At 36.7% G+C, this 17,835-nt stretch overlaps 1 protein-coding gene across 3 annotated transcripts in view; it reads left to right on the top strand.

The window, feature by feature from the left end:
* Positions 1-14,772, top strand: part of Cdc42 (cell division cycle 42) — a 36,776-nt gene extending 22,004 nt beyond the window's left edge. For 2 of the 3 annotated variants that reach the window (XM_047546852.1, XM_047546865.1), the window contains exons 2-6: positions 1,123-1,277; positions 4,413-4,485; positions 7,707-7,816; positions 7,936-8,133; positions 13,255-14,772. In XM_047546852.1, coding sequence (XP_047402808.1) covers positions 1,173-1,277; positions 4,413-4,485; positions 7,707-7,816; positions 7,936-8,133; positions 13,255-13,344 — 576 coding nt within the window. In that variant the 5' untranslated portion in view covers positions 1,123-1,172 and the 3' untranslated portion in view covers positions 13,345-14,772. Of the gene's footprint in view, positions 1-1,122; positions 1,278-4,412; positions 4,486-7,706; positions 7,817-7,935; positions 8,134-11,779; positions 11,967-13,254 lie in introns of those variants that run through there. The other variant, XM_047546857.1, reaches the window with a different exon arrangement.
* Positions 14,773-17,835: the final 3,063 nt, after the last annotated feature.

The raw sequence follows: 17,835 nt of genomic DNA, 5'->3' as shown, positions 1-17,835 counted from the left end.
TGAGGTGATATAAACCTATATACAAAAATAGTAATAGGAATTTGCAAGTCATTATGATTATGTATTGAGAAGGGAGCTATCTGAACACATAGCTATGACATCCAACTCAAAGTTAGGTGGGTCTTTATTTTTGTCTAATAGGGTTGCAGTTCTAGTCAAAAATTTTAACTCCTTCAGGGTTATAGTTGAAATAGGTTTTTATTTTGAAATCTAGGTGTGTACGGTGTTTTTTTTTTTTTTTTTTTTTTTTTTTTTAATTCTTCCAGGAAACCAAAGTATGTCATTGAATCTAAGATTTCCATTTATCCCAGTTTCATAGATGTCAAAGCTTGAGGGGGAAATGGCTGATATTGATTGTAAGATACCCTCAATAAAGACATGTTCTGACTTTAGAGATATAAATGTTACAAAGTGTCAGTATTGATGAAATAAAATAAATCTTTGGCAAATCTGTGATGGATAGCTTCTTAGAGTGAGGACTGTATAGTAAAAGAAACTGAAGTAATTCTGTTAAGTCAGCATGATTAGAGTAGTCTGACATTTACATGATAAAAAATGCAAATTTTAGACTCTTCATGCCATGTTGTACTAATAACTATGTGACATGGTGCTACAATAGCTGCTGAGGCTAGGGATCACAGTGGTGGTGATCTGTTTGTTCGTTTAGCCTAAGGTACTGTAGCTCTAAGGCTGGGTAGATGGCCGTTCTTTAAAGCAGTGGTCTTTGTGAGGCAGTGTGGTTTGCATAGGGGTATACACAGCACATGTGTGTACATAAAACTGAAGGAAAGGTTTCACAGAATATTATCTAGTACACTACATGGTTCTGATTCTGATAGAACCTCTCCTCCTTTGTTATTAAAAAAAAAAAATACTGCTTATTTTACCATTTTGGATTTTAAAAAAATAACATTTAAGTAGTTGAAACTACCAGGGATAGAAACATAAAAAATTGACTCATTTGTTATTGTGACTTGGAGCTAGTCACCATTTTTCTTTTTAGGGTCATCCAGCCATAGTAATTGTGCTACTTCTGTGAACAAATTTGTTGCTAGTTGAGGGAAAGTATACATGTGTAAATACATACAAATCAATAAAATGAATATCTTTAATCTTTTGTAGGTCAACATTAAATTTGAAATATTTAAAGTGGATACAAAACTGTTTCCGCAATGCAGACAATTAAGTGCGTTGTTGTGGGCGATGGTGCTGTTGGTAAAACATGCCTCCTGATATCCTACACAACAAACAAATTTCCATCTGAATATGTACCAACTGTAAGTATAAAGACCTCTGTCTGTTAGTGAAATGTTATAACTTGATATCCTTAGAAAATTCTTTATGTACTGAAAGTTTTCTGTTGTCTTTGTTTCCTGTTTTTAAAGATCTTAACTTCTCAAGGGTAAATTATATGCACTTTAAAATTAAACAGTTGAAAATCAGTGGAAAGCCAGAAGGGGGGGTGACACAGAGTTTGCAAGAAGTACTGGGAGGCAAAACTCCACTAGACAAGATGCCCAGGAGTAGTCTGTGTGGAGAAGTCTGCCTTGCCTCTTGAATGAGGCAACTTTTTCTGATATCTTGGCCAATGATCAGTCAGTGCTTGTAGGTCTTCTGGGGTGCTGTTTGGAGTCAAGTGACTTCAGAGAAGGTAGTATGGTCACTTACCTTGTGGAGCTGTTTTCTTAGCAGTAATGAAGTTCTGGAGAAAACCTATTTGGTTATGAGAATACATACAGAAACCTTTGGGTGTCTTCCCCCATAATTTTTTTTTTTTAATTAACTCCTTGTGAGAATAGAGGGAAAATGGGAATAATGAGGATAGTAAGGTGAAAGAAATATCTAGAGTGACACATTTGTGAAAATATCTCTTGGGGAGCCAGTGTCAGCCTCAAGTTGTTTGCTGAAACCCAGTGGCAAAATGATGTTAAATGTATCCATTCAGTCATTAGAGGGAAGTTGGGGTTGTCTTGGCATGGCAGCAACTGTCCGTTAAGTGTGCCATTTTAGGAGTTCTGTGGTGTATGGTTAGTGTGGATTAGTATTGAGAACTGCAATGGAAGAAAGCGTATGAGTATGTCAGGTTAATCTTCAAAGACGCAGGCATTATACATTACAGACTTGTCAGGAGTGTCCCAGGGTAGGTAAAGGGATTGGGAGACAGAAGATGAAATTTCTTTGAGGCTGGGAGAACTTGAAGATCTGATTAGATACAGAAATCACATTTGTGAGATGGTCCATTTGGAAACAATATAAAGGGACAATGTTTTGAGGTTGCAGAGGACTTTGGGGAGATGAATTTGTTTCAGAGTGAGGACAATCATCAGGATTTTTGTATCTTAGTCTCTTAAAGTTATTTACTTGTAAACATTTCTGAGTCTGTTTTAGAAGACTTTCATTATTTGGTGTTATATCAAAAGTGGGCTTGTGGGTTTTTATATGTGTATATATGGATCTTTGAGAAAAGGATAAAGTAGGGAGAGGAATAGTAAAATGAAATTTCAAATGAGCCTATTTAGGTAAACAGACTGTGAAGCATATGTAATATAGCCACAGTACAAAGTTATTATAAAAATGGATTTGGTGTAAATTGCATATTTGTGTCCACTTATGAACTGAGATAACATAATAGAAATTTAGAACTGAAAGGATCAGATACATCTATCACCTTATTTATCTCCTCTTGGTGAGGAATTCAGGCTAAACTTGGGGTGAGACTTAGAAGTCTTAAGTAATCAAATACTAGTTACGAGTAATCTGGAATGGTTGACAAGCTTTTATGATCTCTCCCCCACCCCTATCTTTTTGTTTTTTGTTTTTTTTGAGACAGGTTTCACTTTGTTGCCCAGGCTGCTCTTGCACTCTGGGCTTGAGTAATTCTCCTGTCTTAGCTTCCAGAGAATCCAGGACTCTGGGTGCATGCTGCCATGTGCAACACTTTTCTGATCCTTAGTCTAGTTTTGTATATGAGTAGTCAGTAAATGAGGACTTCAAAAATTTTTTTTGGTGGGGGGATACTGGGAACTGAACCCAGGGTACTCTACCACTGAGCTACATACATCCCCAGCAATTTTTACTTTTTAGTTTGAGGCAGGTTATTATCAGGTTGCTGAAGGTTATTTTTGAGTCTCTCCTTAAGTGTGACTTAAGAAAATAACCTTATGTGGTTTGAGAACTGAAACACAATTCATTCCATTTCCCTTGAGCCAGAACTGACTTCTTTACCATTTCCCTGCCATCCTTGCTTCCATCGTTTACATCTAGACAGGCTCCCAAACAACCCATTAAAACTTGAACGAGAAAATTTGAGCAGGGGGCTAAAAGGTTAAGCAGGGCTGGTCTTCAGATGTGGCATGCTTTCCCCATTTTGCAAGCATTGCTTTTCTTTTTTCAAAAGGTTAATTAAAATCATTTAAAAATTTGGATAGTTTTATTATACTTTGATAAAATTAGTTATATATGGAAACATTGCTTTTTAAAAATACTGAGGATCGAACCTAGTGCCTCACATGTACTAGGCAAGTGGTCTACCACTGACCACAACCCCAGCCAGAACATTGCTTTTTGATTGTAAACTAATTCAGAGGAATCCATGAATTAATATTGGGTCTTTGCCCATTTACAATTACCTCCCATTTTCACAAATAACTTAGTACAACCAGTGTTAGTATACACTGAATTTGTTAAAGGTTTTATGGTCTGTTTACAAATAAAGCATCTAGTCAAAGAAGATATGTTAAGTCGTGTAGCTTGTACCCAATAACGTGAATTTTTACTTTTTATTTTCTAGTCCCAGGTATCAAATGCAGGGCTTTACACATGCTGGCAAGTGCTCTGTCACTGTCCTATACTTCCAGCTCAGCATGAATTTCATTCATGAAATTCTCAATAAATAATCTGTCAGCTTTTTCTTGGACACTTTCCTTGAGTACTTTACTTCCCTCTCATGGGCTTATTTTGCAACAAGGCTCTTCTCTTCTGGGAGCCTGAAAGGAAAAAAGGTTAAAAATCTAGGAGATTAAAATCTAGGAGATTTTAATTCTAGCTTAAAAGGAAATGTTCTATGGAGAAATACTTCCTTAGAAATCAGATTGAAACTTGAAGTAAACTGTTATCTTAAATGTTTCCAACTTGAATAGGATCCTTTTGTATAGGCAGAGAACGCCCCCTGTGATACTCCAGCCCTTTTGTGGCTCTTTATCCAGTCTGCTGGGGTAGACCAGCCATCCCAGGTCACTTTTTCCTAGAACCATTCAGTTCATGTAAGGGTTTGGTTGGCAAGGTTGGTTATATAAGGAAGATGGTCTAAAGGAGGATTAAGTCTTAGGAAGGAAACTTTGCCTTAGGAATGGTCCTATTCCATTTTGACCTACCCTTTACACACTAACAATGGTGTATTGTTTTGTTTTTAGGTTTTTGACAACTATGCAGTCACAGTTATGATTGGTGGAGAGCCATATACTCTTGGACTTTTTGATACTGCAGGTGAAAACTTACTGTCTTTTATAATGTAACAGTTACTGGTTTTTTGGACATTTTGGGAAATTTAACATAGCAAACCATTTACCTTATGTTAATAGTTAGCAGGATTGAACATAATGACCAAAAAGTAGTCCCAGACCTCTAGGATGACTAATAGGAGTTTATAGTATGCTGGATGGATGGTGTGGTAGGAGATAAAATAGAGCAGACTACATTAGACAAGCTCTAATTGAATTAAAACTGATGCTTACATCTTGCAGAGATTTGGGGACTATGTTGGTGGTTGGGGAGAAACTAAAGGAATGAATTCAGAGGAAAAATGCCTATTCGTTGTCTAATTATGCCCCTTCCTTCCCATTTTTTAGTGCCTAGAGTTTCCTAAATATGCCCAAGGTTGTAAGTTTTTAAGAACAAATTATCTGCTTCCTTGAATGTACCTTACTACACAGTATTATTTTCTACTTGTTTTTAACAGTGGCTGCATGTTTTAATTTCTGACTTCTCTCTCTGTAGTCTCTTAAGAACTCAACCTAAAAGAAATCTTAGAAAGGTATCCTTCAATTTATAGGAGTTCTAAACTGTCTCCTTTATGAGTTAATTCTGCCATTATCTGTCAGCTCTCATGGAGTATGTTTACGGCCCATTTTGAGAAACTGTCCAGATTTAATTGGGAGGGTGAAATGGAGAGATAATAGTGAACAGTTAAGTTTAGAGAAAATTTTAATGATTTAGAAATAATAAGAGTAATGGTAAATTGAGGAAACTTGGAAAATAGATAAATAGTGACCCATAATGACTCATGATAACTGAAGTACCTTTTCTGTGTTTCTGTGTGCTCTTGGAGGAATTGGTATGCAGAGAAAAGCCAATTTATGACTACTTGTGATTGAAAATTAAATTTTGCTTCCAAACTTCCAAGGACATTTTTGTAAGCCTTTACATTTTAATTAGCACTTTAAAAAGTTTTATTAATGTATAGTTCAATAAAATTAACTCATTTTAAGTGTTCAGTTTGAGTTTTAATGGCTTTCACCATAAACAAGATATATAGCATTTTATCACCCTAAAAAGTTTTCTTGTGCCCTTTTGCAGTCAGTTTTTTCCTTCCTTGACCTGGCGTTAGACAACCACACATCTTCCTCCTAGGTTTCTATAGTTTACTTTTTAGTCTTTCATGTATCTGGAATCAAATAATGTGTAGTTTTGTGTTCGACTACTTTCACTTGGCATGTTTATGAGAGCCGTCCATGTTGTATCAGTAATTTCTCTTGATTGCTGAATAGTTTTCCATTCTGCTTGTATACCATTGATAAGTTGATGGATGTTTGGGTTTCAATTTTAAGCTATTACAAATACTTGTGCTATGAACTGCTTCTATATTTTAGCTTTTGTGAATAATGCTGCTATAAATACAAGTGTGTACCTCCTTGAGACCTTGCTTTCAATTCTTTTGGGTATATTTTTGGTTAGGTCATGTGGTAATTCTATTTTTAGTTTTTTGAGGAACCTGTTTTCCACAGTGCAGTGCCATTTTATGTCCTACACTATGTGCAAGTATTCAGTTTCTCCACTTTTTTTTTTTTTTTTTTTTTTTTTTTAAATAACAGCCATCCTAATGTGTGGAAGGTAGTATATTTGTAGGTTTTTTTGTTTGTTTTGAGATGGGCCTTGCTATGTTGCCCAGCCTGGCTGTGAACTTCTGAACTCAAGTGAACTTCCTACCTTAGCCTTCTAAGTAGCTGGAACTGTGGAACATGCTGCCACATCTGACTTTTTTATAGTTTTGACTTGCATGTCCCTAATGATTAGTGATCCTGAGCATCTTTTCATGTATTCATTGACTTTGCATATCTTTGGAGAAATGTTTGAGTCCTTTGCCTCTTTTTGAAATGAGTTTTTCTATTGATTTTGGGATTTCTCTATAGATTCTGGATATTAATCCTTTATCAGACATATGTAATTTGCGAATATTTTTCTTTTCTTTAAAAATTTTTTTTTGGTACTGGGGATTGAACCCAAGGATGCTTAACCACTGAGCTATGTCCCCAGCCCTGATTTGAAAATATTTTTGTGGACTGACCTTTTACTTTGTTGATACTGACCTCCCCTGCCACTACCCTGCCTGAAGCTAGAGATTAAACCCAGGGGATGTACAACTGAACTTTGCTCCCAACCTGGATGTTCTCTCTCTGGGAATTGAACCCAGGGCCTTATGCATGTGAGCAAGCACTCTAACAACTGAGTTGTATCCCCAGTCCCTGGATGTTGTCTTTTGATGCATAAAATTTTTAAATTGTCATGATGTCTAGTTTGCTTATCATTTTGGTTTCCTGTGTCTTTCTTATTATATATATTTAAAAAATCTTTGCCGTATCCAATCCTATGAAGCTTTTACCCTATATAATTTTTTTCTATTTCTTCCAAAATATTCTTTGGAATTTTGATAGAGATTGTATTGAATCTGTAGGTTCAATACAGATTTGATATTGGGTAGCATTGATATCTTAAAACAATATTAAGTCTTCCAATCCATGAATGTGGAATGTTTGTTTCCATTTATTTTTATCTTCTTTAATTTCTTTCAGCAGTTTTGTAATTTTCGCTATACAAATCTTTCATCTCTTTGGTTAATTCCTAAGTATTTTATTCTTTTTGAGTATACATCGATTATTGCCATTTTCCCCCCAAGGTCTTCTCAGTTTCAGATACTGGTCTTATTTGTACTCATTAACTAAACATATGACCTACTTTGGTAATTGTGGGAGGCAATGGATTTTATCAGCAGAATTTGAGATTTTTGTTCCCTCAGGTAGTTTCACTGTGATTGTTTCTTAGCCAGATATGACTTGGATTCATTTTTAACCACATCTGTAGCAACAGTTTATTGTCATTACATTATTGCTGAATTACTACAAATGGACACAAAGATTGAAAACTATAAACTGGAAATAAAAGCAAGTAATTAATACATTTGTTGCTATTCTGAATTCTTGACTTACGTAATTGAATTAGTTGAGTGAGAATATTGCCCAAATATTTTATTACTAAACCATTCTACAAAAAAAATAAAAAAAAAAAGACTTTCATTAGATGAGTTGCTTTCTGTCTAACGATCAGTGTGCTGTTAAACTGTGTGCTTTAATCTGTTGGCTGACATATGATTTTAACATCAGAAGAACACCAAGATTCAGTTGCTGAATTCTCTCCAATTTTTTGCTTTTTAGGGCAAGAGGATTATGACAGATTACGACCGCTGAGTTATCCACAAACAGATGTATTTCTAGTCTGTTTTTCAGTGGTCTCTCCATCCTCATTTGAAAATGTGAAAGAAAAGGTAAGTTGGTCAGGTATTCTTCTCCTGGAAAAAGTCCTCACAATTTGTGTTCACCTGTGATAAAAAGCTTTAGAGACTTTTGGATTAACAAAGGTCTATTTAAAATACCTTTTCTTTAGTGGGTGCCTGAGATAACTCACCACTGTCCAAAGACTCCTTTCTTGCTTGTGGGGACCCAAATTGATCTCAGAGATGACCCATCTACTATTGAGAAACTTGCCAAGAACAAACAGAAGCCTATCACTCCAGAGACTGCTGAAAAGCTGGCCCGTGATCTGAAGGCTGTCAAGTATGTGGAGTGTTCTGCACTCACACAGGTAAGGGCTCTGGGAAACCTATGTTTCTTTTTGGTTTAGAGTTTCTTGTAGCATTGAGGTGCAGAGGTTATTTTCTAACAGTGGTCAAAAGTCCTCAAAGCTTTCCAGAATATGACTGACTTCATATACTGAATGTTGTTTTGCTGGAGGCCTCTGTGTTTATGGAGAACATCATTAGTCTCTAAAGTTCTTGTATTGGTGGGTTCCCATGCATAGTTTTACTGGATGATTTAAAGTGGTCAAATTTGTGTTTTAAAAAACAGAACAAAGCAAAAATCTTACAGGAAAATTATCTTTATGGGGGGAAAAAAATTTATAGGAGAGGTCCAGAATAGTGCAGACTTACAAGAAAGAACAGAACTGATATTTTTTCCTTTAGAGGCTTAAATTTTCATTTAAATATATCTGATTTTTTTTTTTTTTTTTTTTTTTTTTTTTTTTTTTTTTTTTGGGCCAAATTTGACAAAATTGCTTAATGGTTTCTAGGGCAGTTCAGTTGGAGCAGAGAATTAGTCACAATATTTTGAGACTTCGGGTCAAAGGAGGCTACCTTGGCCATTTCTGCCTTAGTCCTCAAGCATATTTCTTATAGTGTCCCTATTCCTGTCTTTTTAGAGACATTACTTCCTCATGTGGATCTCTTCTGGACGTTTCTGAGTGTTGCTTGGATTTCCTCTAATAGTTGATGGGAACTCAGGCTCTGGGCATAGAGAGCAATGAGTGAGAGAGTTGTAACCAATTTGTACACTTCATTCATCTTTGCCTTTGTGTTATTGCTGATTCCCTCCTTGGAGTATTGTTTTACTGGCAAAGGACAGAATTGTGGAAATAATGAGCACAGAGCTCTGTGGTCTACTGGTACTGGTGTTTTGGAGTTTGAACAATGAGCAGACATGCCTAATAAAATAGAGGTTACTAATAATTGTATTAAAACCACTTAAATTTATTGTCATGCTTTTTTAGGTAATTATTAAGTTTTTAAAAAGCACTATTGGATTCTTGATTATATGGGTAAGTGGCGTATATAATTATGTATATTACATTTGCATTAGGTATTTAGTATGTAGGACCTAATGCATAATTTAATAAGTTCCCAATTTTGTGCTTGGTTGAGTATTTAAAGACAGTACTTTTATGCTGGGTGTGTTGGTATCTACCCATAATCCCAAATGACTGGGAAAGGTGAGGCAGGAGGATTGCAAGTTTGAGGCTAGCATCAGCAACTTTATAAGACCCTGCCTCAAGAAAAGATTTGGGAATAGAGCTCAGTGGTAAAGCATCATTGGGTTCAATCCTCAGTACCTGCCCAATAATACTTTTATGCTTAACTGGATATTCCCCAGGATAACTTCAAGTCCTACTCTCAGATGATTTGAACACATTTTCCTAAACCTAGTTTTCCCTGGCTCTTTAAGGCCATTGTAAAAGCAAGTATTTATGTGTTCAGAAGAATTTATGTCTCTATAACACAGACTACGATTTAAAAAAAAAAAGTCTCATTGCATTTCCCAGAAGAGTGTCTCAGTGTGTATTATGGGAGAGGAGAGGGATGTGTGTGGACCATCCATGTGGAGTTGGACACCATGGGCATCTGTTGCATGCTCTGCATTGTGAGATATGGGCTGTTTTTGGGAAAATGGAGGCAATAGGCCTTGTGGACCTAATTTTAGGTCGCTGGTGAAACTTATTTTAGATAATTAGATGCTTCATTTAAGATTTTTACATTGTGAACAGGTTTATGTAGTAAATCCCTTTGCAAAGAATAAGTTTAGAAGGTTATAGCCGGTATTTTTTTTTTTTTTTTTTTTAAAACAGATTCTAAAGTTAGACCTTGAAGCAAGAGAAGATGAAAATGGGGTCTGTGGTTGTATATGTGAATGAGCACTTTCCAGGAGTACAGATACCACCAGAACTAAACTCTGTATAAACAGATAGTGGGTAAAGCCACAATAAGTTTGGTTTCAATAGGGTATTTATTCTTTGTTCATAATAAGAAAGAATTTCCTTCTTGTTATGGATTATACCCTAGTTTGTTATGATCTTCCTCCCTTTTTTTTTTTTTTTTTTCTTTTTTAAAAGAAATCTTTTTTTTTTTTTTAGTTGTAGGTGGACATAATACTTTATTTTATTTTTATGTGGTGCTGAGTCTGGAACCCAGGGCATCGTGCATGGCGCTCTACCACTGAGCCACAACCCCAACCCCTCTTTTTTTTCTTATAAAGTTTATTTCCTTTTCTAGTCCCATTTCTTTCTTTTTTTCTTTTTTTTTTTTTTAAATTTGTTTTTAGTTGAACATGGACACAATACCTTTGTTTTATTTATTTATTTTTATGTGATGCTGAGGATCGAATCCAGTGCCTTACACGTGCAAGGCAAGTGCTCTACCACTGAGCTACAATATTTGACTAGGAGAGTTTGTTTCTAGATGTATAGAAAGAATTGCAGAGAAACGTTTAACTTTTGTATAGTTTTTCTTCTATGAAAATAATGTAGAAAGAAGATAACTTTTTAATCTCCCTCTTTTTAAATACTGATTGCTCCCTTGCTTTTTTTTTTTTTTTTTTTTTTTTTTTTTAAATGGAATGTATGAGCACCATTCCTCTGAGACCATTGTGTGGGGTAAGGTTGTGAGGAAATGGAGCTGTGTTCTGGGACTTCTGGGACATTTTTACTTGGAATCAAATTGACCTACAGGGCATGTGAAACTGCTTTGGGTGGTAAACTTGTGGCTTCAGATTTAGGTGAGTTTAGATGAATCTGTAGACCTGGGCCCAAGGTACCACTTCTACCGAATCACACTGTCATGTTGGAGTTTCTGGCTGAGGTGTAAGTGTATTTCTACGTCTTAATTGCTGTAGATCTGAGAATATTCTTTGTCTTCACTCCATGCTTTATGCCCCAAAACCCATGCAGACATCTTAAAGCACTGACTGCTTGCTAAAACTCATTCTAGGACCCCATTCTTTGTTTTCTTATGACTTGGGTGGTGGTTACTTGCTTTAATAACATTGGCTGAATAACTGAAGTGTATGCTGTTTCTAGAGTCCATTAAAACTCCTCCCAGTTGCTACTGTTGCATAGCAGACACTCCTAAATTAACTTTTTTGTTCCAAGAAACTGATTTACTCTGAAATTTTGATTAATCCCATCCAGATGTCACTGAACCTAGAAACATGTAGCATGCCTGTTAGTCGCTATTTGTGTCCTTCAGTTATTCAGGGACTGAATTCACATAAGCCCGAAATTGTAATGGATTTATTTCTAAAGTATGTGTGCTATTCTAGGGAATTTTATGAGGCTTAATTTTCCAACACAAGTATCTTGTGTTTACATATCCACTTTTCTTCCCTGGCATTATTTTCATTAAAATGTTGTAATATGAGATGATTTCATTTTAGAAATCAACATAGTGCATTTTCATAAAAATTGTTTTCTTGCTCAGTCAACCTTTTTATGAGGTGAAGCTTCTGTTCAGTATCTACTCTCCTAATATTGAGTTCAGGTTCTAGCATTCTGGCATTTATTTTTCTTAAAGCACATTGCTTCTGTGAATTCAGCTCATTTAATCCAGACTGCTATTGTATCTGCTAGTCTTTCTAATCCTCTAACCTGGCTGCTATTCTCTCTCCTCCCCTCTGTCTTGTAGAGAGGTCTGAAGAATGTGTTTGATGAGGCTATCCTAGCTGCCCTCGAGCCTCCGGAAACTCAACCCAAAAGGAAGTGCTGTATATTCTAAACTGTTTTCTCCTTCCCCTCTTTGCTGCTGCTTCCTGTCCCACTACTGTAGAAAATTCATTTAAAAAAACAAAGGAATAAAATCATCCTGTTTGAAAGCCTCTGCGTCTTTTTACTCAACACCTTAGAGCAATCTCTGTATTAGTTTTTGATCAAGAATGCAATATCTTAATAGAATATTTTTTGTGATTAGTAGTCAAGTTGGACTTGTTTAACTTTCTGCTGCTTGAGTTGCCTGATGCTCAGAGCTTTTTGGTTTGAAATTACTATTGCAAAAGGGAATGTGGTCTGGCATTAAGAATGTCCTCTTGGAGAAAATAAGAGTTTTTAACACTTCTAGATCTTAGCTCTAGATGGAGAAAGCAACACAAACATCATTTTTCTCTTATGATCAATTGTTAATTGTAATTGCATGATGAAATTTATGGAAAAAGGGTGACTTGCTAGTTGAGTGTAATGGGGAAGGGAGGATTCTTCTCTGGTTTTCCTTTGTGCAGTGAAACTTTGTGTTGCTATTGCTTTGGCTGTCTGTGCTGTAGTGGAGTATTTGTCAGTGTGGGGTGGGGAAGATATCCATGTATTTGCTATTGCTTTATGAGTTCATTTGTTACATTATCTTTTAAGAATAGCATCCATTTTAATAGTTGACTTAAGGTTTGTTAAGATTGAGATGTAAAGCTACCACCTTTATATTTTCTTGCTTCTGATTTTATTGTTGTGAGGGAAACATACAATTGTGGTTACCTTTAAATTTTGAAATTAAAAATATACAATTGTTTGTATAAATGGCTGATGAAGCTTTATTCCTGTTGCACTGACTGGCTGTAACTACAGAGGTATCAGGTACCTATCTCTTTGCTTCCTTGAATCCCCTTGGCTCGAACTGGTGGGATAAAGGGAGTTCAAAGTGAATATCTACGCAACTGCCATAAACTATGCTGTCTTTGCCTGTGCCTTCCATACAGTAAGGATGCCACTGCCTGGGTGTCCTCTCAGTCCTTTTTCACATCCAGCTGTTTGATTTGAATGCAGAACTGCTTCCCTGTTTCTATGTAAAGTGTGTCAGCACGTTAACAAAACTCAGATTGAATGAGCAAATGTGCTTGTTTGCTTTTTTGTGACGTACATTGGTCTGTAAAGACCTTTACGAAGGGACCACTGTCTCACACATGAATATCTGTTCCTCTGCTCTGGCATTGCTGAACCCTTCCAATGCCCGCCTGGGCAGAACTGGAGGAAGTGAGATTATGATGTTGATATTCAGGGTTGTTCTTAATGTTTCTTCATTTGCCCACTCTTGAGGGTTTGACTGTTTTAAAAACTTGAACTCCAACTCTGTTATGCTGAAAATCAGACTGCCGATTTCTTCTTTCTACCCCTTTTCAGAAAGGCCTAAAGAATGTGTTTGATGAAGCAATATTGGCTGCCCTGGAACCTCCAGAACCGAAGAAGAGCCGCAGGTGTGTGCTGCTATGAACACCTCTCCAGAGTCCTTTCTGCACAGCTGGTGTCGGCATCATACTAAAAGCAATGTTTAAATCAAACTAAAGATTAAAAATTAAAATTCGTTTCTGCAATAATGACAAATGCCCTGCACCTACCCACATGCACTCGTGTGAGACAAGGCCCATAGGTATGCCCCTCGCCATACTAGTTAATTTTGAGTAATTGTGTATTGTCAGAAAGTGATCAGTACTAGTTTTTGTTTTGTTGTTTCAAAAAACACTTTTGTTGTTGTTGTTGTTTAAAAGCAAGGCATGCTTGTGATGACTTTGTAACAGACTAATTCGTTGAAGCTGTTCCCTGGTTCCAACCTGGAGAGTAATCTGGGACACTTTTGTCCCCCCCCCTCTTTTTTTTTGGGGGGGGAGGAGTGTGTGTGGGGTTTGTTTTTTAGTAGTTTTTTTTTTTTTTTTTTTAAATTCATAACTGATGGACAGCCCTTAGAGGAGGAGGAGAAATTAATTCCACATTCCACTTCCTAGATCTCATTTAGAAAATGTATTCCCCACCTGGTGCTCTTAGAAAGGAGTATAGTAAATGCCTCGTTTAATAATATACTCCTTTTTGAAAGTTGCCTTTTCTCTCCACCCTTGAGTAGATCCAGTATTTGATGAAAATGGGTGGCAGCTGTCTTGCCCCTCCTCTTTTTCTAGGATGCACTCTATATGTGACTGTGACTTCCAAGGAAATTTGTTTGCCATTTGCTGATGTTTTTTGTTTTTTTTTTTTGGGGGGGGGGGCGGGTTCATTTCTAACTTCTTTCACTGATAAATGAAGAAAAGTATTGCACCTTTTGAAATACACCAAATGAATTTGGTTTGTAATTAAAAAAAAAACCAATTTTTTTCCCCTGTCAGTCATTGTCTTATATACTTAGCATAGATTTGCACCTCAGCGTGTGGTGTTCCTAGAGCCCAGCTGAAGACCTGGCACGTGGAAGGACTATGAGGGGTGGTCCTTCATAGGAAGGCTAGAAGAGGCTAGAAGACAGATGCCTGCAGGATGATTGGCATCCTTTCAGGTTGGAGGATGTAGGCCTGCTTCACTAAGAAGCTGGGGGTGGATGGGGTGGGAGAACATTTACCAACAAGGGGACTGACCAGTTGGGAATCCCCTTATTTCTGTTTTACATATGATAGGCCCCCCCAGCCCCCCATATTCTCCAATGAAAATCATGGCAAGAGTCTTGGAGACTCTTCATAAGTGTTAATAGGGATTTTTTTTCCCCCAGCTTATTTGGTTGCAGTTTCCAGTTTTTAAAAATGTTTAGGTAATCTTTCCACCTTACCCAAATCCTAAATCTTGTAGATTCATTAGTGTTGAACCAATGCTTTTTCCTGTCTCAATTCTTTGTATATGCATTCTTTTCAGATGTATTAAACAAACGAAAACCCTTCACAAGCCAGCCTGAGGGTTGTTATTTTCCCTCCGCCTCTTACTTTTCAGGTACTTAGAAGTGGGAACTTGATTCTTTCATAACACCAAATTCTAACAAATTTTCGAGTAAGATTTTAAAGCTTTCTTATTTTTGTTTCCTTACTGGCATTCAGTTTAAGGTGTTTTCTCTTCCATATAGTCAGGTTTGTGCCTTTCCCCCTACGTTTGACAGGCAGTCCAGAAACTACTTTCTGGTAAGCATCAGTTCTTAGGGTAGAACTGTTCAGGAAGCTCATTGCTATGTTGTTGGAAGAATATGTTAGCACATCTCATTGATTAGTTGGAAAGCAGCCAGTTTCCCCCAAGTTGTCTGTATTTGTTGTTTTCAGATTTGACTACTAACTTAACTAGAGAGCAGTTTGAGCAATAGAACTTTAAAAAGTTTTTAGATATTTCTAAAATATAGCCACATTTGAGAACCAGTGCTCCTAGGTCGTTATCCTAAACTAATGACTCTCTGATTTTATTTTAGATTCTATGCTGTGAATATGAGTCATTGATTATTATTATTATTATTATTATTATTATTATTATTATTTTGAGTGTTAGGAATTAAACCCAGGGCCTTACTCATGCCAAGCAAGTACATATTTGCCTTCTGAGGTACTTTCTTTAGATGGCAAGAATGGCATATTTACCCTAAAGGCTTTATACAGATCTGTATGAGAGTCTTAGAACCTTAATCCACTTAAGGTTGGTAAGAGTGTAGCCCTCAGTTTGATAGTTCTGTATAGGGAGTCATGTTTGCCGTGATTCCCACAATTCCATATTGTGCTAGCACTAAGCAGGGCTGCTTGGGAAGGGATTAGGAAGAGGCACATCTAAACTTTCCAGTGTACCATATTTAAACCAATGCACCATATTTATTCCTATTGATTATACTAAGGAGAGGTATCGATCTTGCTGTGATACCTTGGAGAGCAGAGACATGTGTTTCCTTACTTGTAGGTCCTTAATTATTACTGCATCCCTAATTTAGGGCAGTGTTGGGCCTAAGATATGACTCTGAAAATAGTCATTGGACCCAGTACATGATTTTAAGAAAGAATGAGTTGAATAAAGTAGGTAGGTTTCATGGTTGTGTTGATGAATAATGCATGTGTCAGAGCAAGGGTGTCAAAGGGATTGACTTTATAAATATATTTTCCATTTGACTTCTGAAGGAGCATGGTTTTCTATTTAAATATTGTTTTCTCTTTGACTCAACATGTTGTTTATAATCTTGGCTTTGTAGGTAAGTGATGTTACCCAGGGAGTGTGGTTTAGAGATTGGAAAAGCATTATTATGAATGGGATTATTGCAGACTTAGCTTGAAGCAGTATTTAGTCTGATACAACATGAATATATCACTGGTGTTCTAAAATGTGTTTTACTGAAGATCTTAGAAGTAGGCTTGTAGTTTATTAAAGATGTATCCTTCGAGCTGTACTTTGTCAGTAGAGGGATGTGTTCCCAGGGAAGAAGGGATTGTGGTGTGAGAGGAACAATTGCAGTGTTTCCTTTATTCTGAAGTGATCTTTTTTCATAGTATAGTCAGAATATCTCCAATTTGTGTACATCTCAGATTGTGCTCCCTGCCCCCTTTTGCTTTGAAGAGCTGACATTAAATCAGTGGTTGGTGTCTTATAGTTGTTATCTTTACAGAATAGGTATAATAGTGCTATTTCTTTTTCTTTGTTGTAAAGTTTGGATTATTTTCCCCTTTTCCTCCTCCCATTTTGAGGTTATTAATGGTTATTTGTGTTCTGGGTGCTGAGAAACATGGTATACAACAGCCCTGCTCAAGAAAGGTTGAAACAGTCCCTGCTGGATACAGCTGACCCACATGAGGAGTTTATTATGTAACAGGGAAGGGATAACATCTCGCCTAGAAGTAGCAGCTCCTTGTCTTTAAGGAAGGGCTGGGTTCTTTGTGATTAGGGTATCTTGATGAATTAGATCTGGAAAGTGTCTTTAATTCACTGCTATTTTAGCTTTCCTTGAGTCTTTCCCTGTATTTATGCAGCTTCAGAGCATGGTGATTTAATCACATGGAACAACAGAAGACCACACCAGCATGTTATTTTCTAAGTATTACTTGAGAGTCTTTTTTCCCAAAGTGCTCCCACCTTTAAAAAAAGGAAATGAAAACCCACAGTAAAGAGACTTCAAAATCTGAATATAGTTTTTATTCTTTCTTTTTTTCTTTTACATTTAAAAAATGTTTTTATTGGTACATTATAGTTACACATAATAGTGGGGTTCATTTTGACATAGTCATAAATGCATGTAACATAGTTTGCTCCACTTCAGTGCACCTTTCTTCCCTCCCCCACCTTTTTTATAAAGCCCCATTTTATTGATTGGGGCCACAATACTGCCTTATTAATTATCGGGGAAGGAGCTTACTACAGTAAACGCTTATTTTTTTTTTTTTTTTCCCCTCACTTCTGGGTCAGTCAGACCTGCCTCCAGGATTCAGATCGAGCTTAGCTGAACTGTCGTTTTTCTCATTATGGAGACCATCTTCAGAGAGCGGTGGCTACCTGAGTGGACCTCTCAATGGCGGGCCAAGTCAAGCACATTTACAGTTTCTCAGATTCTGTTGTCTAGAAGGTGTCACATAGCCAAGCCTAAAGTTAGTGCCATTCACTTATTCCTATAGTCATTTGATAAATTCAGTAAATAGTTTTCTTTTTCTTTTTTTTTTTTTTTTTTGTGGTACTGGGGATCGAACTCAGGGCCTTGTGCTTGTGAGGCAAGCACTCTACCAGCTGAGCTATCTCCCCAGCCCAATACTTTTATTTTCTTAAGTGCTTAAGGTCTTGAGAATATAGCACAGAATAAAATAAATGGTCTCCTGGCTTCTGGTTGGGATTTTCATTCCTTATGGTTTTGATAGCTGCCTCTTCTTTAATAACCGTGTGGTTTCATCCCACTTCAAACTGCTTCCAGGAGAGTCGGAGTCTTGTCTGTGTTGCACACCCATGACACACTTATTTGTCATTGTTTATTGAGTACTGTTCTGTACTGGGCACTGGAGGCTC

This window comes from Sciurus carolinensis, chromosome 1 (assembly GCF_902686445.1).
Source record: "Sciurus carolinensis chromosome 1, mSciCar1.2, whole genome shotgun sequence".
Classification (NCBI taxonomy): domain Eukaryota; kingdom Metazoa; phylum Chordata; class Mammalia; order Rodentia; family Sciuridae; genus Sciurus; species Sciurus carolinensis.
This window is presented reverse-complemented; position numbering and strand designations above follow the sequence as displayed.